The sequence below is a fragment of the Lycorma delicatula genome, chromosome 1 (genome assembly GCF_047948215.1).
Source record: "Lycorma delicatula isolate Av1 chromosome 1, ASM4794821v1, whole genome shotgun sequence".
NCBI classification, from domain to species: Eukaryota; Metazoa; Arthropoda; class Insecta; order Hemiptera; family Fulgoridae; genus Lycorma; species Lycorma delicatula.
Window position 1 is genome coordinate 172,391,836 of NC_134455.1, and position 23,704 is coordinate 172,415,539.

Below are 23,704 nucleotides of genomic sequence, written 5' to 3' on the forward strand. Positions count from 1 at the left end.
GAACATCAATGTTAGAAAAAAATTAACATGGTATGTTTCTTCCCAGAATTGAAGCATTACTCTAAGCAGGAATACACTACCGGGAATTATCGAATGAGCTTAAACTGAAAATTAAAAAGAGATATTTCAATAACTTATCAATAAATAAATTTTTTTGCTTTATAAATTATGAAATAAAAAGGCATTGTCAAAATTACATCAGTACACAATGTATGCCGGTAAAAGTAACGAAAATGAAATATTTAATTTGCCTTCTATTTATTGCCGATGTTAATACCGAACGGTCAACTTAATACTACTGAAATGTGGTCGCGTAAATTCTGAAATCCTGTTTTGCATTAAAACATATGCAAGTGTCTCGGTTTCGTTTTCTTGCAAATTTTATGTTTTGTAAAAAAAAAATATTTAAAATATTAGATATCAAATAAATATTAAATATAGTTACAATATATCGATCGAGTTGGTAAAGTTGATTTTATCAAATTATTTATTTATTTAATATCCCATTTAATGTTTTCTTATAAAAGAGACGATTTTTTGGTTTGGTTAAAACACTAAATTTTTGTTTTGCATGACCTCAAAGCCCAATATATACGGCTTAAATATTTTTATCCCTTTGTTTATTGATGAACAATATCGTATAAAGAGTGATAGTGAACTTACAACTTTGCATTTGACAAGTAGGCCCAAACAAAAACTATTACTAATTTTTTGCATTACTTAACTACAGGTAGTTTTTGTCTATAGGTGAGATATACTTCTTGTGAAAGTAATTTTAAATTATTTTTAATTAGTTATTACGATACTATTTGACTAGTTTGTAAGATGCCCGCAAAGAAAAGAAATATCCCAGTTTCGTCTCTATCATCAAGAAACAATGAACGGACTTATCACAATTTGCCTTTAATCAATAAATTCGAATGGTGAGTTTTACCCAAAAAGGTTAATCTTTAATTTCGTTATCAACATCGGATTATGAAAAGACTGTAATTGGGTGTACTGGAAAAACCGGACAGTAAAAAAATTTATTATGATACAGAAAAGAGGAGTTCACTTACTTAATCAGCTTCTTCATGTACAATATATAGATGTTGATACTGATAATTTTTATGGTATATATTATCAATCTCAATGGTTAAAGCGGTGTTTAAAAGAATCGTCAAAAAATTTCAAAGACTATTTTGATAAAACTTATAAATAAACAAACGGAAGAGATGATGCGAAAAATTTTATTTCTTTGAAGTATAATAAAAAATATTTTTCTATTGTAGAAAAGGACCAAAAAACTATGAAATCTACAAAAGGTTATAAAGAAAGGGGTTGACATTTTCCATTGATTGGGAATAGAAAAAAAAAAAAATTTCAGCAAATGTTTATTCAACAAAGATTTTTTATCAACAATTTAAAGTTTGTTGTAGGCATAACAAAATTATATACGAGGTAGAGTAAAAATTTTTAAAATGATAAATTTTTTAATTAATCGAAGTAATAGCTTTACTATAGACTGATAAGTTAAAAAAATTATAATATCATTCAAATATTATTATTAAATCAAAAAATGTAATTTGTGTTTAATATGAACACTTATTATCCTACTAATTGTGATACGGAAGCATTACGTGGAGTTGTGATGCTTCCGCACCTCAAACTACCCACGACTGTTAAGATGGACTCACTTCCCCGAGACAGGCGTTTTTGCTTCTAGCCCCGGTTAGCTGAGATATTCGCTGTTAGGACTAGTCCTAACAGCTGTTAATTGATAAGTCCGTAATAAAGCTGCGGTGTAGGAAGGTGAAGGTGTTGACCTCGCTTCCGAAAATGTACGAGAACAGAGAGAGATAAGGTATGTTGTGTTTAAAAGCGTATTAAATTTGTGAGTTTGTTTCTGATTTTTAGTAAATCAAGAGAACTTTGAGTAAATTGAATTATGAGACAAAATTGTAGTAGTTATGATCAAAACTTGCTTTGATCGTATAAAAATAGAATTTTTGATGTTTAAAAGACACAATCAAGTAATTATCTGAGTTCATAGTCTGTGAAATTAGATATGGGAAGTAATGATCTGAGTGCAAAATTTAATTAAGTTAGATACGGGAAGAGTTTTGAAAACAAACTGTTTGAGGACAAACAATATAATACGATAATTGCACAAGCAATTGCAATTTTTGCTACTTTTTCCAGTTTTTTAAAAAAAGTTTTTCTAATATTGGAAACCGTTTCTTAAGCTGTCTGAAAACTATGTCATTATGTCTGTCAAAAAGGTTATTATGACTTGTTCTTTGGCATGTTAAGTGTTGCAAATTTATTGTTCAGTATTACTATGTATTATTTAAGTATTTCTTGAATGGTATAAATAACCAAGATGCAATACCATACCCGCTGTCTTCCAATAAGCAATCAGCACAAGTTTTAAAATGGGTTGTAATATTCTGATGCGTCTCCTGTGGGTGCTGTTTGGCCATGACGTATCTACATTAGTAATTATTCCTTATGCATTCAATGTCATCTGAATCCATGCTCGAGAACCCTTTTCAATTTACTCGTATATAGCAATCACCAAAGTATGCCGCTTTTAATTTCAACATGAGTGCAGTGGACTGCACCAATGATACATGGCATCTAATCTTGGTACTCAACTGTTTTTTGGCTGCTGTAGGCTGTTCTTGAATTTGTGGAAAAGTAATCTAGTCAAATGCTTTTTCATTAATCCTGTCTAAAACAAAATTAAACTAATTTTTCACTGTAAATTTATGCATCAGTTGTTGCCTTACTAATGAACAAGTATTTACTTATAGATTTCAGTAAATAGTAGTGTTAATTTACTTACTCAATTTCAGTTATTACTTACATAAAATCATTAATAAAGCAATAAATATGCTTTGTTATTTCATTGTGGTGGACAAATTCCCTATCTCGCTTCATTGATCCTCTACCACCATTTCCTTATTTTCTTCTTTTTTTTTAATAAATACTGTAACATAGCTTAACATTTTTTTTAATAAAACATAAATTGTTAAAATTAACTCTTTCAAGGCTATTATTTATTAAAAAATGTAAATGAAGGCAATATTTTAATTGTCAGAGATAAATTTTTAAACTTGTTTAATTTGCAGGCTTTTTGTAGTGTAGATGAACACGAAATTTCATGAATACATCTCCACTTGTTCTTAAGACATACGTTTTTATTTGAAAAAAAAAAAATGACTGACAAAGCGTAATTAAAGTCACTGAGCATTTGTTCTCACTGAGGGCTTATTACTGCAGTTTAGAAGTCCAAAAACCAACTTTTTTTTTGGAATTTGGAATTTTTGGGCCCTTTTGGTACAGTCGACTGCAATCAAAAAGGAAATGCATAACTAGATATTACAACAGTTCAAAATCCAAAATATCAACATCCTACGGCTAATTGTTTTTGAGTTATGCGAGATACATACGTACATACATACGTTCAAACATCACTCATAGTCAAAATGGATTCAGGAATAATTAAAATGGATATTTCCGTTGATATCCGAAAACCGAAATTTTTCCTTTATATTATTATATACTTCCTTTACTTCGTACAAGGAAGTAAAAACAACAAGAAAATAAGTATGAAGAGAAAGGAAATATTAAGAACAAGGGGAGAATAAAACAATTAAGAGATGATAAATATAAAGAAGATGAAAATGTTAAAAACAAAGAAAAAAGAATAAATTAAGAAAATATGATAAATATAAACAGGAAGAAAATGTTAAAACCAAAGGAAGAATAACAAAATTAAGAAAAGATTATAAATATAAAGAGGAAGAAAATGTTAAAACGATACAAAGAATAAAAAGATTAAGAGAAAGTGGTAAATATAAAGAAGAAGAAAACGTTGAGACAACGGAAAAAATAAAAAGATTAAGAGAGGATGATGAATATAAAGAGAGAGTTAATTTGAAAACCAGAGAACGTGTACAGAAATTAAGATCAGAAGAATTATATCGAACAAAAAGTGATTAAATGATTGGCAACCAAAACAAATAAACGAAGTGATGATCAACTGCGCATTAGGGAGAATATTGTCTGACAATATCAGAGAAGTAATGAACTAAAGGATAATAATTTTTATAATTTATTAAAGATGAGGCATGTATGCCTCAATGCATATGTTGTTCTGTGAGGGTCTATTTTTCAGTCACTCTGTAGTTAACTTTAGTATAGATAAAATTAAATAAAAATTCCAAAATAATTACATAAAATTAAACAAAAATCAAACTAGAAAATACAAAAATAATACGATTCTAAATTATAATTTTCAATTAATATTAAATAATCAGAAGTCTCACCAAATCAGTTACGTACGAGGTCTGTAAATAAAGTAGAGACTAGTTTTTTTGTTTTTTTTTGGTTGCCATAGTGGCAATACTGTAAAATTACTAGTAAAAATATGTTTAAATTAACAGCTGATTTATATTAGATATTAATATTTTTATTCTATTGTTGCCGCGTGAGAGGTAAACAAACTTTTCGTGAAACGAGTTTTTGTTGTGCGTTACAAAGATTGATGATACTAATTATGAGAGACGTTGTGCAATCAAGTTTTGTGTTAAATTCGATGAGAATACTACTGAAACTTTTTCAAAATTGAAAAGGGAGTATGGAGATGACGCTCTGTCTCAACCCCAAGTTTTAAGATGGTGTAAAGCATTTTCATATTGCCGGGAATTAATTGCGGAAGATCCACGCTCTAGAAGGTCGTTAACGTCAAAAAGTGACGACAATGTTGAGCATTGACTTGATACGGTATGACCAGCGATTAACCGTCAGAATGATTGCAGAATAATTGAAATTGAACTATACCACAGCCCATCAAATTTTGACGAACGAAATGGACAAGAAAAAGTTTTGTGCAAAATTGGTCCCAAAAAACCTCACGGTTGAACAGAAAAAGAGGCTAGTATGCCACAATCTTTTAGGGAAAATTGAAACTAATCCCGATTTTCCAAAAACTTTTATTATTGGTGATGAATCTTGGATAACTGAGAACGACCCAGAAAAAAAACGCTAGAGCAAGGAGTGGCACACTTCAAACTTACCACATCCCAAAACAGAAAAAAAATGAGCAAATCAAAAATCAAAACCATACTAATCTATTTCTTTGATAGTAATGGTATTGTCTATAAGGAGTTTTTGCCAATAGGACAGACTGTAAATCAATATGTTTACCGAGAAATTCTTGAAAGACTGCAAAAAAGAGCTGCCCGCGTGAGACCAGCCATCAAAGACAACTGGATGATGCGTCATGACAATGCACCTTGTCACACTGCACTCTCAATTCATGAGTTTTGGCAAAAAAAACAAAAAAAAAAAAACAATCCTGTAGTTAGTTCCTCAACCACCTTATTCACCTGAATTTGAGTCCCTGCGACTTTTTCCTGTTCCCGACTTTAAAAAAAACACCTCAAAGAACACCATTTTGGAACAGTAGAAACATAAAAAATAAAAATGAATCAAGCATCTGAAGGATAATCCAGTTTCTGAATTCCAATACTGCTATAAAGAGTGGATAAACAGTTTGAAGCGTTGCGTGTCTTCCAAAGGGAAGTATTTCGAAGGTAATACAGTCCATATATAATAGGATTGTAAATAAAAAGTTTTACTGAACCAGTCTCATTACTTTATTTACAGACCTCGTATACACATACGTAATAATGACTATTAAATTACATACACACATTTTCAAAAGTACATAAGATTTTATTTCCTAATATTTTTTTATTTTATTATTCTTCAATTATTTATTTATTGTAAAACATTTTTACAACCACAGGTTAATAATTATTAATAAATAAATGTATTTAAAATGAAAAAAGTTAGAAAAATTAAAAACACGGAGATGAAGTCTGATTCGAACCGATGTGCGTTACACTTCTAAGATCCAAATATTTAATTAATTAAAATTTCATATGACTATAAGTCTCTAACCAATGAAACTAAATACCACTTAAGATATATCATTGAAACCTCTCAATGAGGACATATTACTGTACTTAAGAAACAGTCCAAAAACCAAATTTGTTTGGATTTTGGGCTTTATTTGGACACTTTTGGTTCAGTCAAACAAAAAAGGAGGGCACAACTAGACGATACAACAGTTCTAAATTCAAAATTTCATCATCCTAAGTCTAATCGTTTTTGAGTTATACGAGATACGTACAAACATAAATTCATACATATATACAGTCATCGAATGGCTTCGACGATTTGTGATTCATAACCATGTGGTGGTTTTTTGCTTTAGCTATGAGAAGAGCTGTTGGGTCCGGAAGCTCGTCTCCGTCAAAGTCGGGGAGTTGCGGCTCGTCCATTGAATCAGAACGGACTTCCTCTCAGCGGCAGTTGGGTCCTCACTACAGCGTGGCAGTGGCGGCCCCAAGAGCCTCGCAGTATCGGGTCGGCATCGGTCGTCCGTCGCCGGCGCGGCCGAGGCGGTTCTCCCCGAGTGATCCTACGCTGGGCTGGCTCCGGCTACTGAGTCCGCCGGTCAGGGCAATTGAAGTCCAGGGAACTGGACGGGAAAGCAGCGACCGCGTCCAGCGGCTCCCTTGGCGGGCTGTCCAGGCCTGCTGCTCCGGCGGGGATATTGTCATCCGCCGGGAGGTCCCACGTTGAGGGAACTTCTTCTGTCTTCTTTTATCTTCTTCTTCTTGGTATTCTCCAGGTGGTGGTCGACGATGAATTGACCACCTCGCTCTCATGCACGCTCTTTTATTGAGGCCTAAGAGTGGTGAGGCCGCAACGCTGTTATGGTGGGAAAACTGTGCGGGGGAGTGGTGCTTGTACCAGCGCGTACGTATACTGTGCGCCAGCTCAGATCTGAGTTGCTATCGTGTTCGTCCGCCGATATGAACTTAAGCATATATATGGTAACAATACACACATACGTACGTACGTACTAGCAGTCGTTACGCCGTAACTAGTCAAAATGGATTCAGAGAGAGTCAAAATGGATATTTCCGTTCAAATCTGAAAACCGACATTTTTCGCGATTACAATACTTCCGTTTCTTCAAAAAAAGAAGTAAAAAAATAAGAACATATTTAATTAAATAATTTTTAATTTTTGTAGTCACATCTTGAATTATGTGACAGTGACTGGTTAATAAAATATAAAATGATCCAAAAGAGCTGGGTATGGTGTACTATTTCTTCACTTTCTTTTTATCATTTTTAACTAAATAAGATGGCAACTACAGATTTTTATATATTATTCCTCTTTAAAAACATAAAAAAATGATTACTATTAACATCCAAAACTCTCTTAAAACTATTATTATCTATTTTACTTTATGAAAATGAAGGCTAACTCATAAAAAAGTACTCGACTCATTCTCTTTAAGTGCTGTTGTTTTGTTGTGCAAAACATTTTCAGAGAGGTAGCATCTGGTTTAGGAGTGACAACGACGCACTTGAGGGCATTTTATGTCATCAGTCACGTAGAAATGCTTTCTCTTGCCTTAAATTCAACAGGTTAATTTATTATAGTAAATGATATTAGGGTGCCCATTCTTTTATCATTCTTTATCCTTCACATTGATTATGAAGATACATCAGGCAATGGTTTCACTGAATTTGTAAAGGATGCAACCGATGAGTGGATTGTCCTTTTTTTCCACTATTTCTTAAATTTTGTGCCAGTTCTTCATAATCATTTATAGATTTCGCATAAACAGAATTATTGATATTCAGATAAAAATGTACTTCTTGACCAAAACACTTTTATCCTTTTATTTATTTGTTAATTTTTGTTTAAAAAATCTGAATTATAATTTTTACTGTAATTAAAATAGAAAACTGTTGCGGTTTGTAAAATAAAAAATAAACAGAGTTGTTATTAATCATAGACAAAGTGCTTTTAAAGAAACTTATCCAAAGAGTAAATATAGTAGCAATGCTGTTAACCTCAACATTTTTAAATAAATTGAAACATAGCATTAAAAATAATAATACTAACTCTTGTGTAATAAGACAAATTGATATTGGAAAATAAAGTATAAGGGTACATACAAACAGAAATTAAATTTTAATACTAACCACTTACAGTTTGTTGGACATATTATAATTTGTAACTAATGCTGTTTCATCAGCAGACAGAGAAATATTCATGTGTTTGGGATGCAGTTTGTCAAATGGTCAATGTAATAAAAACTCATTGCTATTATAAGTTGTTATAAACAAAGATCTTGTCCTCACTCTTCTGATGAACGATCTGCTTCCAGATGATACAGAGGTTGGTGTAACGTCGTATCATCGACGAGTTCGCAGGGAAGTTGTAAGTTTTCGCTATGAGAATTTGTCTTCTGAAATCGCCGAGGCAAAAGTCCGCCGTGTAATTTGTAGCCTGGCTAGGAATAAAGCCCCCGGATATGATGTTATCACAGTGGTAATCGCAGGTAAAGGCACAAAGAACGCAGTTCTTAGGGAAATGGATCTGGCTTTGTCCAACGAAAGCAAATATGCACTTGGCGTCTTTTTGGACATATCCGGGGCCTTCCGTAACTTGTGGTGGTCTTCTGCCTTATTTCAACTTCAGCAGCGTGGGTGCACGCTAAATGAGAAGAGAACACTCTCGAGCTACTTCAGTGACAGAACCGTAGTCCTTCGTGACGGCGGCTCGGAAGTAGGAAAGACCCTGTCTAAAGGTTGTCCACAGAGAAGTGTTCTAGGTCCACGCATCTGGGTTATTGAGTTTGACTCTCCCATGTGACTGCGGATGCTCAGTGGCTGCCGCATCGTGGCTTATGCTGACAATGGGTTGCTGCTAACCGAGGGCATCTCGCGTGTCAAGATACAGCTCAGGTCGACACAGGCAAGTAAGTTTCTCAGGTTGTGAAATCTTATGCATAAGATGGTTATCATTGCCGAGAAAACCAAAATGGAGGTCTTCAAAGGTCGTCTAGCCACGACCCGTCACCCGCGGGTTATGATGGACGGCTTTCCGATTAGGTATGTTACCGTTCACAGGTATCTGGGTGTTATCATTGATGAAAAGCTTCAATTAAAGGAGCACTTTCAGATTGTTGCAAAGAAGGCCATCGATGCTTTCTTTGATGTCCGTAGAGTCTCCTATCCCGATTGCGGTATTAATTATCATACCATGGGTATTCTTTACAAAGGTGTCTGTGAAGCCATAATGTTGTACGCTGCGCCCGTCTGGGTTCATCGTCTACAATTTCAATGTTTCGGTATACAACTCCTTTCAGAAAATCGAGCGTTTAGGAATAGTTTGGCTAGTTTTGGTTTGGTTGACTCGGGCTAGTGCCTGGACTGTAGAGTCGATGACACCACGGACCATGTCCTTTATGATTGTCCCCAGTACGAGGCTGAGCGTATCAGAGTTATTAGGGAACTCGATAAAATTGATTCATTCTTTGATCTGCTGTTCCGGCTTCCTCCGATTCCTCGCCCTGAGCAGGGCAGCTGAAGGCGTATAGTACAGTAGCACCGCGGCTAGCTATAGATCGTCTAGCCAGCTGATTGGCCAGAGGTAGATGCAATGGCATCGAGCCACGGTTAGATAGTATTTGTGGAGATTATTTATGAATTGTAGCTGTCGGCGGAACGGCAACTGCGCTGCTGTAGGCATGGGTTACCATGCAGCCATGCGGCCGTGAGGTGTAGCGCCGTTTTGACGAGGGCAGTTTTAATGATCAAACATCACTGTTGGCCGGATGGCGTGGATTCCATGCAGCTGTGAGGCGTAGCGGCATCTCGACGATGGTTAAAGCAAGTTAATGCCAGGTGGGACTCTGCGATGGAGCTGAATGGGAGTAGGAAGTCTGTCCGCCCCTTCCTTCTAGATCAGACCGGTGTCCATAATTGGCCTAATTCTGCGTTATGAACTAAAGTTGAGTTCAATAAGGGAACTAGGTCTAAATTCCGTTGTTGCGAACAACATTTTGGTGGTATGTTGTTTTATTTGCCTCGTATTTCGAGACATTTACTAGAAATTGGCTCAATACATGTAGAACTAGGCGCGGGGTTTGTGCTTCCTTAACTCGGTTAGCTAGTTCAGAGGGCAACGATACGGGACATTCAAAATGTTCGGACGAGGCCTACAGCGAAGGCAAAAGCTGAGTTATTAAAAATCACAGATGTAAATGTCTACCGAAGCATTTACATCCGTGGGATCCCAACGAAGCCTAGCTTATTACTATTAGATCTAAAAAGAGGGCAAAAGACGACTCCCGTTAAAGTCCATCAGGGCCACGAAAGGGGGGAGGGTGTTGTGTTTAAAAAAATTTAATTGTAGGAATTTTTATTTTTAAGTTCTTAAATTTTATTAATTTTATAACTAGCAAAATTCATTTGCGTTTGGAAGAAGATAAATTTCGTTAATTAATAATCTTTTATGTAAAATTTTTATTTATTAGTTTTTAACATTTTTTTAATATTTATTAGTTTTTAACATTTATTTTAATATTTATTACTTTTAAAATTTATTAGTTTTGCAAAATAAAACGATATATTTTTCATCTTGTTCAGTATATTTAATTTTTTTTTCTTTCTTACGTATATCTTCCTAAGCTACATTGAACCAAGTAACTAGTATTTCTTTTTTCTTTATTCCCTCACGATTTTAAATGGGTACTTTTTTAGCTTTGAAAAATAAATGAAATAAATGAATTGAAAAAAGAGAATAGGAAATACCAGCTGTTGTTCTGTTGAAACGCAATTCTTGTTTCCCTTGTCATTCAAAATATTGCCTATCGTTTGTTAAACATGTTGCCGGGCCACCGGTGCAACGAACTGTTCATTTAAATATTTCTGATTCTTTTCTTTACTCTCTGTATAACGACTGGCTTAAAAAAAATCCTTTGTTCTCCTTGATGTGGTATGTAAAAGTTATATTTTTTCTAAAAACTTTTTTTGCCTATATACTTCAGCTACAAAAAACGTACTTCCATTTATATAAGCTACAGTGGGTGATGTACTCGTATGTATGTATATATATATATATATATATATATATATATATATATGTGTGTGTGTGTGTGTGTGTGTGTAGTTTGTGATAAAAAAATAAGAAAGGAAAATTAAATAAAGTGATAGAAACCCGAAAAAATTGAAAAAAATAATAATAAATTCCATCTTGTATAATATTCGATAACATTGAATTTACATTTTTATAATTCTATTTGCTGACGTGGAATATTGGAATTGGAGCGCCTGACAATGTAAACATCATATGTAAAAGTTATTAAATTTTTGTTTTATTATGAATAAAACTATTTTTTTGCTATTTAATCTTATACAGAATAATTCACCAAAAATTATAACAAACTTTCAAGACATGTTTTACCGGTGAAAATGAAAATAAAATTCATATAAAAATAGGAATAAAAATGCATCGCTACCAAGTGTGGACTGGCGAAAGATTTCGTACTGATTTCTGTGCTTTTGGTAAAATTATGTCAGACTATGTCTGAATTACATGACCGGAATTATTTTTTAATATATTCCAAAATTGTAATTTCAGTAGTTTTCGAGAAATGAGGGTTTTTAATAAATTTCAAAATTCTTTTATTTGTTGTTAGTTTCTGTGAATTTTATTGATAAAATTTTCCTTAGAATAAAATTCTCTACCAGTTTTGTTTAAAAGTTATAGTATTTTTTACTCATTTAACAATGTTATTTACTGAAAATGTTTTCTCTTTTATCTCAAATTTCTTGAAAACTACAAACAATACAGTTTTGAGATTTATATTTTACAATCTTTCCAGTTAGATTTAATTTAAAACCACTAAATTTACCTTTTATTTTAGTAAAAGATGTAGTCTTGCTTAATTTTACCCAAAGCGTAGATATTAGGGCGAAACTTTCGCCAGCCGATATCTCTAACTACGTATTTCTCAACCAATGTTTGTATAAATTTTCTCCCTTATTTTCTCCGGCAGAACATGTGCTGAAGATTTCATACATTATTCGTAAAGTACTCTGTAAAAATTATATATATATATATATATATATATAACTTTTTTTAAATAGGATAGGAAAAATAAAATCCTAGTTCTTTATCTGAGCCTTACCAGTATGTTTAACTTCAATCCGGTAGAAATATTTGTTATTACGAGTATAGATTGTATAGAATATTTTTCGAAAATTCATTTTTTTTTGCACTAGTCTATAAATGACTAACCATGACCAATGTTTTGTTAATTATTATTAAATTGTTATTTTTACTAGGTTTTTATCTTCTACTGATGAGCCACGAAACTTTATGAGAAGTATAAACAACTAAACGGGAAACACGTATATTTAAAACATATATAGCCAAAAAAATACAAAAATAAGTGTTCAGAAATAAAACTATCTTAGCTAATTTTTATTCTACAGTTATTCCAGAAAGAAACAAAGTAAAATTTTTTTTCTAGACTTCCATCTCTACCAAATTCAAATTTAGAAAATAATCCCTTTTTCTAAGTCATTACTAGGACATGTTTTTCCTATACTGCTTAAACTTTAACCTTCTTAGATTGGAGATACAGTTTTTTAATTTTTTATAACAAAATACAATACAAAAAAATAATAAATAAACTAAAAATAAAGAATTTTTTAACTCTGTGGAATCGTGATAGGATGCGCGCATACTTTACGGAAGACGAGAAATAATTTTAATGGAATTTTACAAATAAAAAAATGATTTCTATCATTACATATAATAGAAATTATATTTTTTGAAAAAGAGAATTTGTGTAAAATCTTTTACACAAAGATTTCACGCAAAGATACTTTTCGTGACAAATTTATTTCATAAAAACAAAAAGAAAACTTGAATAAGGTAACTATTATCTATTAATTAATTATATTTATTACTTTCAGGTGTCATGGATGCGAAAAAGAGATCTTCACATCCTCACAAGTAGTGTGTTCACTTACACTGGAGATGGACGTTTTAGTGTTGTTCATCCAGAAGCTAGTGACGATTGGAACCTACGTATAGAATACGTGCAAGGAAGAGATGCCGGTATTTATGAGTGTCAAGTGAACACTGAACCAAAAATTAATTATGCAATCAATCTTAGTGTAGAAGGTAAGTGTAATTTTTAATATTATTGTAAAATTTTATTTTTCTAAAGCTTTACAATTGAATTAGATTATACAGAGTCCGGCATATAAATCTGACGATTTTTTAGTAATTTTTATGTTAGCACCACTGTCAATGAGAAGGCGGGAGTGTTGTACATCGGCAGGTTTATTCATGCTATTTCAGTAGCCAGTATGTCGTGGTCGAGTGAACAACGAGCGTTTGTGATTGAAGCCTATTTTTAAAATAATGACTCGGTTATTGTAACAGCGTTTATTTCTCAGACATTTCAATTTAAGTCGACACGCGTCTGTTCCTACTAGGAATACGATATTGTTGCGGGTGAAGAATTTTAGGAACACATTGTCTGCTTTAAAAATGAAACCAACAGGACGAAAACGGACTGTGAGAACGACTCAAAAGATTAACTGTTACGTGGTCTCCACGACGTTCAGCAGCGAGACATGCTGCTGCGCTAGCCATTTCTGATCGAAGTGTACGACGAATTCTTCATGCCGACCTGAAATTCCAACCGTATAAGACGACGTTACTGCAGAAACTTATGCGATTGGGCGTCCCGCAAAGCAGCTTGCGAGGTCATACTCGAAAATGTCCAACAGGACATGCCATTATTCTTTTAAGTGACGAAGCACATTTTCATCTGTTAGGATTTGTGAATAAACAAAATTACCGTTATTGGGCTTCGCATAATCCACGGCAAATTCTTTAAACATCCACTTCACAGACAAAATGTTACAGTGTGGTGAGCGGTTTCAATGTTTGGCATAATTGGCCCATATTTTTTTGAGGAGTTAAATTGCAGAGTAACAGTAACACCTCATCGATACGTATAACATGTTGAATGAGTTTCTGCGACCGAAACTGAATGACTTTCAAGGACATGAAATTTGGTTTCAACAAGATGGTGCCACCGCCTATAGAGCGAGAATAGCAATGGATGTTCTGCGAGAAAAATTTCCTGGACGTTTAATTTCCCGATTTGGGACATTCCTTGGCCAGCGCAGTTCACCTGATCTGGCTGTTTGTGATTTTTTTGTGTGGGGCTATCTCAAACATAAAGTCTTCAGTAGTCGACCACAGTCAATTGCAGAACTCAAAGAGGCCATTCAACGAGAAATTGAAGCAGTTCCACAAGTGATGATTGATATATAGCAATGTCAAGTTTTAGAATGAGGTTAAGTGAGTGTGTGAGGAGTAATGGAAAATATTTGGACGACATAATATTCAAATAAAAAAAATTTATTTAAGTAATTCACTATAAATTGCAAAAATTGATCTTTAATTTGATATATTAAATGTTTTAATAGTACGAATTACAATAATAACAATAATACGGTAATTAAGTTTAGAGTAGAAATGGAAAATACATTTTGATTGCTTTGTTGATAATTGAGGAACAATGAAATCTTCACTTTTGTAGAATTTGCGAACATTTTTTTTTATGCATAACAGCCCAGATAAAACAAAATTAATTGTTTTTCCTTTTGTTTACTTTCTTAGACGGCTTTATCTTCAATACCGTTCCTTGGTATTATATTTGTACGAAAATAAACTATTTGTGGTACAAGTGATTTCTTGGTTAGCAGACTGAAATTTTGCTTGTAGAAATGAATATCACTGATATTTCAGTGACTTTGATGTACTTATATCCAAATTCCATTGAAATTCTTTTCTTATATCTGTAATTTTTTTTTGTGAGCTGGTGCAAAAATTATTCAATGACTTTTTGTTTAACCTGTTTTTAAACTGTTTCAAAAAAACGGTTTGGTTATTCTTTCCTCACTGTTATCGGAGAATAATGCTAAATAATGAAATAAATAATAATACTAGTTGGATTTTTTTTTTGAGACGTAAATTTATGTAATGGGCAGTTAAGAATAATAATAAGTGACATTAAAAATTCGGAACTTCTAAGGCATAATTTTTTTTAATTTATAAGAAAAAGAAAAGAGGTTTTATTTATATTGTGGAATGTGTAATATATTGAATTAAAAAAGTAGCATTTCTTATTATGGTTTCATAAAATGTAATTCCTTTTACTTAAGTTCAGTTGTAACGACTTTCATTTCTGATACATTAGAATTAGAATGAAACAAAGCAATAAATTCTCTGAACAATAAAAATAAATAAATATCATGAATATTGAATTACAATAAGTTCCGAAAGAAAGTAGACTGATAAATTTGTGGCAAAAATGCCAGCGGGTAGACTACCTTACTTCACATAAACAACGATTTAACAAGAATGATGACTCACTTAACATGATTAGTTATTATTTGAAGGTTCAGACTAAAAATAAGCAGAGGTGTTTGTAAGGAGAAAAACACTTAACCATCTTCTCGTATTTTATTGAGATATTTTATTTAAAAGAGGTGCGGAGCAATTTAAGTTTTCTTACCTGTTAAAATACGTTATAACCACATATAGTGGAATAAACTATACAGTAATATTGTAAAGCAATTACATATTTTGAATAGTTTTATCTCATCTAAACTAATGAGCCATGTTTAACACACATTTATTGTAAAATTGTATACATTACTCGCATAGACATCATAAATGTAGTTTTCATTATAATTATTATGAAACACTTATATTTTATTATTAAACATATGTTAGCTATTAACGACTAATTTTATTATTTTTCAAGTATGGTAAACTTACACGTTCACCATTTTTCACGTTCTTCGTGTAAACTTAAACGTGTAAGTATGGTACATACACAATTAACAAAATTTTCATTATATCTTCTATCCGTGTAAAATAAAAAAATTTTTAAGATAAGACGTCTTGTATTTTTTTTTTTTTTTTGTTACATCTTTCTCTCTGATTTTATTGAAGTTTTGCTGAGCATTTTACATTCACGACACGGTAATTTCATAACAAAGAGACAATTGGAGATAAGGGACAGGTAAAACGATAGACAATATTTTAACACAATAAACGCAAACGCAAGATTTCTACCAATAAATTTTTTCCGATGATATAATAGAGCTTGAAAAAATTAATTTTTCCATTTCTTCCCTCATACTATAAAAACTAAAATATTTATAACCTAAACTAATAATACCTATGCTCATAACCGTTAAATTATGAGGTTTGATAGTTTTTAATATACCGTATGCTTAAAAGTGAACGATTTTTATATTAAAGAAAATGAAAGAGAATCGCGTGGAAGATGAGCAGCTGAAAGAAACTAAATGAATCACATTCACTCATAAGATGATGAATTACAAAGTAATTCAAGAAGTGAATAATAAACAACATAAATATCGATCATATCAATTATAACGTGTATAAAGTTGAATGGAATCGGATGGTTAAATTTTAGTTTAACAATTTACCTGATGACTGAATTCCACTGATATATTAAAGTCAATAAATAATTTTTGATTCATTTACTTACAATCGAAAATAAGTTATTTTATTCTTTAAAATAGAAAAAGTTCTAAATTTACGTATTGGCAAAACTTACTTTTATTCTGGAAAAATAATTATTAAACAGTTTTGGAGATATTGGAAACACAAAATTTCATACATAGGCTCATAAATATTTATATAAATAAAAATTTATAAGGAAACCACAACTTAAGGGAATGGTATTTTTGTACTACTTAAACCTTAAAACTTCGACATTTAATTTCTTCCCATACTCCTGTCGTACTTTTATCGTACTTTTCTTTGAAAAGTCAGTAAAAATTCATTTGATGTAATTTTTAAAATAAAGTTAAAAAACATATCATGCCAATACTTCTCTAAAAAAGCTGATTTATTTTTATTTAAACAAAAAAAAAAGGTAAAAATGTTTTTAAATAACTTTTGATAAGAGTATTTAATTTTTTTTGTATTCATTATTCATCTTGAAAGGAAACAAAGAAGATGAGGGCATGTTATTTCTTCTTACTCAGTATATACGAGTTAATTCGTCTGAACCATAATGAAGCAACTTATAACGGTTTCTATGATCTTTCCACTGAAAGAAAAACCTTTAAAGAGAATAAAGGTTGTAATACATAGAGTTATAATACGTATAAAAGGATGCCAATTATTAAAATTGAATAATAGTTTGAATACAATGAAAATAAAGTTGTAAATATTAACTTGAATCAAAAGGAAAAACACTTCAGAAAATACAATTAAAATATTGATTAAAATTTTTTTTTTACTAATAAAAATTGATAAACATGGTAACAGAGAAGAATGATATGGAGAAGAATTTTATGAGTTAAAAAAAATATTTTATTAGATTGAAAAATAATATGCTAGATAAAAATTATTAATGTCTTAAATAATACCAGAGTATATTTTCTATTTTATATGGAAAAAATATAATTTGCAGTAAAGACAATGACAGTTGTCCAGATAAACTATATTTTCACAGTCTTGTTAAACTTCCTAACTCAACGTTTGTGTAAAATTAATAAAAGCAGAAGAATTTAAAAAAGGTTGAATGATATGTATATAATCTATAGTTTAATTTAAAACGATATTCACCAGAAAAGATGTCCAATATAAATTTAGTATTAACAGAAAAAAAAACAGTAAATGGTGAATAACTGGTTCGACACTGCTGCAATATATTGAGTAAACTGACAGAGTTGTTACTATGCGGAACAAGAGGGACAGAGGGAATTAAAATAGTAAAATTATGTTATATTTCATGCCCAAGAGCGTTAATTTTATATGTACTGGAAATAAAAGTTTAATACATATTAATTTGACACTGTAGTCTTAGAGATATGAATGATCATAATTTATTGTAATGTACGATAAATTAATGTAAATTTTTATTGGTATATAAAATTTTTATATACCCCTTGTGGAAAATAATTTTTCCTAATCAATTCCCTACATCCAACGGATAACAGCAACAATTTATTAATTCATGTATATGGATTGGTTGATGATTGTTGTAGTATTTATAGTGTAGATGTTTATCTAGTTAATAATTTAAATGATACTAAGCTTATGAATTTGATTCTTAGTAAAGAGTTAAAAATTTATAAAAAAAATATTTGTTTGTTTAAAATAGTCCTGTTCTATAATTACAAAAAATAAATCGTACAATGAGTGGTATTTCCAGTGGTGCCTTTCCTCATATTAAAAAAAACGAAAATCATTAAAAATACCATGAATATAATCGGAAAACAGAAAAAAGGACAGAATTGAAGGATATTTATTTCACCTACATACTGGCCTACGTATATGATAAAGGTATCACCTGACTTATAAAGATTTTTTTGTCATCTCGGGAGTTTCTCTTTTTTACACTAATGTTGTGAGTAATTATGATTCCTCATCCGATCATTCCCACTTCTGTTGACCGTTAGCACGAGGTCATAAAGAAGAAGAAAAGCCCACAACACCATAATAACTACATATATAAGGACTCATGTGGAATCTGGGTAGAACTAGATGCCTGCCTAGAACAGTTCCTTTGAAATTTCAAATGATATCCATGATGCAAGGCGGAAATTGACCTTGACCATGCAGGAGGCAGCTTGATGCTTGACTCGTAGGCCAGCAGAGTCGAGCATGGGGAGTGTTGGTCGAGAAGGCACAGTCTATTGAAGAGAAGTAATGAGTATTGTTACTAAAAAAAAATTTCGTAGAAGATGGCAATTAATTATACAAAACGCCTGAAGATAGGAGAGCTATGAACAGATGTGCTTTTGTGTAAGTTGGAAACCTGATAAAGACTATCAAGAATGAGAAGTTCAGTCACTATAGGAAAAGAATTTCCTGTTGGAGTAGAGATAATCATTCGTTGACAAAGATCATGTGGAAATTTCATCAGCATCCGATCTCATTTATGGACACCGTTGAATGGGCTTTTAGGGACGGTCAAGAGACAGAAATGTTTGCTAAACACCTGACCCTGTTAAGTTTTTGTTTCGTTACAATGAGGTTGGAGAAGCAGATGATGGAGAGATTTGTAACTTCTTGGATAGCCCGATTCCTGATCACCAAGTCGGTTTCTGAATGAGCACTCCAACATTTAAAAACTCATAGAACTGTTGATGTCATGTACGGTTATTTAGAAAGGAATGAATATTGCTCGGCGATTTTTTCGGATATTCAACAGAATTCCGTTAAGGTATGGCTACCTGGTCTACTATACAACCTTAATCTGAGCCTTCCACAACCATATTTTTTAATGTTACGTAACAAATCTTGATGGGTGGTTCTCACAGGTTAAATATGGCCGAGAGTTAACAGGGTTTTTTGACAAATCTGGGGCTCGGCATAATTTTTATATACAAGAGGTTATTTATTTTAAGCTTACACATTAGTAGGCTAGAAGCAATAAATTTTGTTTCTGAGCAGTGTTTTTCCAGTAGTATGTTTTGAATTTTGAAAACGGTTGGTAGCTAATTTCAAGATACACTACTTTCAACATAGATTTTAAAGTAGCTACCCAAGTTCCACCAGAAAAGTTATTTTTATTTCCATCATGGATAAATTTTTATTAGATTCATCATTGGATATTTGACAGTTGGGTTTATTCTTAATTCCTTTCTGTTAGTCATATGTAACATACAATTATTCATGGAATAATTCTTGGTTAGATTGTCAGAATTAATTTAATCTTGATGTCCTAATTAATCAAATTTTCATCTCTTTCTCATAGCCTACCATTTTTCTTTAATAAGAATTTTCCAAAATACTACTTCTAAAATATTTTAAATGTATTTATTTTTAAATGCAGAAACCAAATTAATTTAAATAAAATTTATTGTAATAAATATTTAAAAATTAATAAAATATTAAATTTATTTTATATAATTTTTTTTAATTAAAATAAATTAGTATTCATTTTTCCTGAAAGGAACCAGGATAAAAACGAATTTTTGCAAGTTTATTTCATCACCTTTGATTGGTAATAATTTCACAAATTTGTCTTTTAATTCTTTCTTAAACTCCTTCTTTTAAGTACAAGTTATAGAGCAAAGTTGCAGATTACGTCTTTTGTCACTCTTTCATGAATAATAGCTTGCTTTTTTATCTTTTGTTTTATTCTTTGTCTTATCTGATTTCCACATCGTTGTTAAAATTATTTCTATTAATAGTTTAAACTACTTTATCCCAAACTTTCAAATATTTATTCTTTTTCTAACTCATGAACTGGCTGATATAGATCTAAAAAACCATTAATTAAATGTTTATATTTAATAAGATAAGTTAATTGGAATAAATTCGTTTTATTTGTATAGGGTGGAGCACAGGAAACGCAAGTTTTTCACTAATTAATAACTTTAGTCGTATTGATTATAGAAATAAAACAGTTTTACATTAAATAATAATACTTTCATTGCTTTTTTGAAATAAATATACGTTAATTAGGTTCGGGAACTAATGTCAGTAAGATGACGTCTTTGTCGAGCGCAGATTCAGAGCCTCTCCTCAAAGCTCTGCACGGCATTCTCTAACATTTCATTCGACACAGCTTTAATTTCTTGACGAATGGAAATTTTCAGGTCTTCTATTATGTGTGACTTGTTCACGTGTACTCTTGATTTTAGGTAGCCCCGCAAAAAGAAGTTACAAATTGATAAATGGCGAGAACGTGGGGGCTAAGGAACATCACGAATCGTGAAATGATATGTTCAGTAAACATTTGTCGAACCTTCGACAATCGATACCTAGCGAGAGCATCGATTAAAGCGACGGTGCTGAGGCACCATTCTATTGGAACCATATTTCTCTCATGTTTACCCGATGCCTTTCCAGTTATGGACGCAGGAAGTTGAACGTGTCGATGTAGCACGCTGATATCTCTGTAACTGCAGTTACCCCTCTTCAAAAAAGTAAGGACCAACAATTCCTATCTTAAAGACCGCATCACACTGTTACTTTTGAGCTGCGGAGAGGTTTTCCGACGTCCAGTACCGACAGTTTTGTATATTAGCACAGCCAACCAGCTGGAAATGAGCTTCGTCACTCATCATTATTAGAGCGTTTGCATCTTCCCTAAGAATGGCGTTCATTATGCAACAAATTCTTTGCGTTACAGAAAGTCCATTTTACTTAGCTTCTGGATAATCATTTTTTTTGTATAGGTGAAATTTGAGACCACCGTGTAAGATGCGATGAAGCGAACGACATGACGTACCCAGCGCTACAGCCTGTCACCTAGCGGATCGTTTTGGACTAGCAAGTACTGCCCTTTTCTGTCTACGTTTTCCGGAGTTTGGACCAAACGGGGAAGGCTAGATGGTTTTTTCTTTATCACAGATCCAATCATTTCTAAATGCCTCAACCCATCGGAGTATGGTATTTCTATCTGGAACTGCACCACGAGGTTAGACAATAACATTTTCACGAAAAAAACGTTGAACCGTGACCACACAATCATTGTTTCTAAAAAAAAAGCTGCTCGACAGTAAATACACGATGTTTTACGCTCCATAGTGACTGAAACTTCGTACTTTGAGCTGTCGCGAGAGATCACCGAAGATCAGTATCCCCACTCACTGCTGAGTACTAGTGGTTTAAAAAATATGCGTTTCCTGTGCTCCACCTTTTTAATGAAATGTGGTAAATAAAGAAATCTAGTTTCGCGAAGGATTATACTTGAAAATACGATTTATCTGATTTTTATTATTAGTAAACCTGTTAGTGATATAATGTATGATTGGGTATTGGATAAATGGTAGCAATAATTAAATATATATACATATATATATATATTGGTAGCTGTCAACTATATTGTATTTAAAAGTTAGAAATTTGTAAATTGAAAGTTAAATTTTACGACATTTTTACAGTTACCTAGCTCAAAATTAAAATTATATATTGTATTCTTTCTAATTAAATAGTATTGTTTTTTTACAGGATACGTATTCTTTTCTCGTTGTAGAAACCAGATTTAATTTGTCTATCTTCTGAACTGAATTAAAAAAAAAATACAGCGCGTATTGCGTTGTCAGCAAATGTAAATTTCTTTTTACTCTTCTTTTCCTGTAATACCGTAATTTTTAAAATTCTAATTTTAAAGAAACTTGTAAAACCAGTAAACAGAATATCTAAAATTTTAAACAATCATGCATCCTGACCCCGAAAGGGAAGACACTTACCCGCTCCTTACCTGGCCATGATGAGCTTTACCGGAGTTCATCTTCAAAAACTTTGGCGGTAGACATATTGCAATCTCGCCTCGGCCAGGATGCATAACAGGATGTGAATACCGCAAGCGACATTTCCAACTGTGTACTTCAAAAGAAGTTGGACACGTAGAAGCAAAATAGATTTTAGTTAGTATTAAAAAAGACTGAAACCCCAATCGTTGAGTGAAGGAACTGAAAGAATCTACACCTAGCCGATGATGTAAAAATGAATCCGACATACAACTTGAACTAAAACTAAAACACAAAAAACATAAAATTAAAACATAACTAGTAAAGAATTAACCAAAAATAAAGAAAAAGGAACAGTAAAAACAAAAGAGACAAAGAAAACAAAGGAAGCCCAACCTCCGGTATAGTGGAAAACCCCTCCGCTATCCTTTACAATTTGAAATATTTAGAATTATATAAAATACTATAAAATTAAAATAACTAGACTTTTTTATGAGATCTAGGTTAAAATTACTAGCCATGAGGAAAGTAATGAGCAGTTCATATACTTTTATTTGACAAAAATATTGATTTATTAAAATTTCATTATTTATCTTTTCCCTTTTTTATGTTAACTTTGTAACTTTTTTAAGTGTAGTAAACTTTTTATGTAAGTACACTGTACGGGATAAAACTTATTCAAAATAATTTTGGTTAATCAAATAATTAATTTGTAATCAACTAGTTAAAAACAAACCCTCTATTTCATAAATAGTAGTTTTCTTAAATATCTCTACCTTTTTTCTGTTTTCCGATTACATTCGTGGTATTTTTAATAGCTTTTTTTAATATAAGGAAAATTACCACTAGAATATAATATTCAGTATATTAGTTTATTTGTTTCTTTTTTTTGTAATAATAGAACACTACTATATTAACAAACAGAATTTTTTTATAAGTTTTATAATCTTTACTAAGATTCAAAGTCACCAACTGAGTGTCAGTTTAACAATTAATAAATTCTACGAAAAATCAGCTATCAATACATATGCATTTATGAGTAAAAAAATTTTTGCTGTTACCCGTTAGATGTTAGAAATAGATCAAGAAAAATTATTTTATCAAGGGTTATGTAAAAAGGTTTATAGAGCAGTAAAAATTTCCATTAATTTATTCCTGGATTACACTAAATTATGATCGTTCAAGTGTCTAAGTCTACAATGTCAAATTAATATGTATTAAACTTTTATTTTCAGTACATACAAACTTAACGCTCTTGGGCATGAAATATAACATAATTTTACTATTTTAAATCCCTATGTCCCTCTTGTTTCGCATAATAACAACTCTGCCAGTTTACTCAATATATTGCAGCAGTGCCGTACCAGGAGATTTTCCCTATTGTTCACGATTTACTGTATTTTCTTGTGTTAATACTCAATTTATATCGGACGTCTTTTTGGGTGAATAGTGCTTTAAATTAATCTGTAGATTATATATATCATATCAGCTTTTTAAATGCTTTTGCTCTTATTAATGTTACACAAACGTCAAGGGAGGAAGTTTAATTAGAC

At 31.8% G+C, this 23,704-nt stretch overlaps 1 protein-coding gene across 1 annotated transcript in view; it reads left to right on the forward strand.

Annotated features, from left to right (window-relative positions):
- Positions 1-23,704, forward strand: part of LOC142317708 (zwei Ig domain protein zig-8-like) — a 191,955-nt gene that overhangs the window by 125,500 nt on the left and 42,751 nt on the right. The window contains exon 3 of the mRNA XM_075354255.1: positions 12,849-13,059. Within this exon, the coding sequence (XP_075210370.1) occupies positions 12,849-13,059 (211 nt within the window). The remainder of the gene's footprint in view (positions 1-12,848; positions 13,060-23,704) is intronic.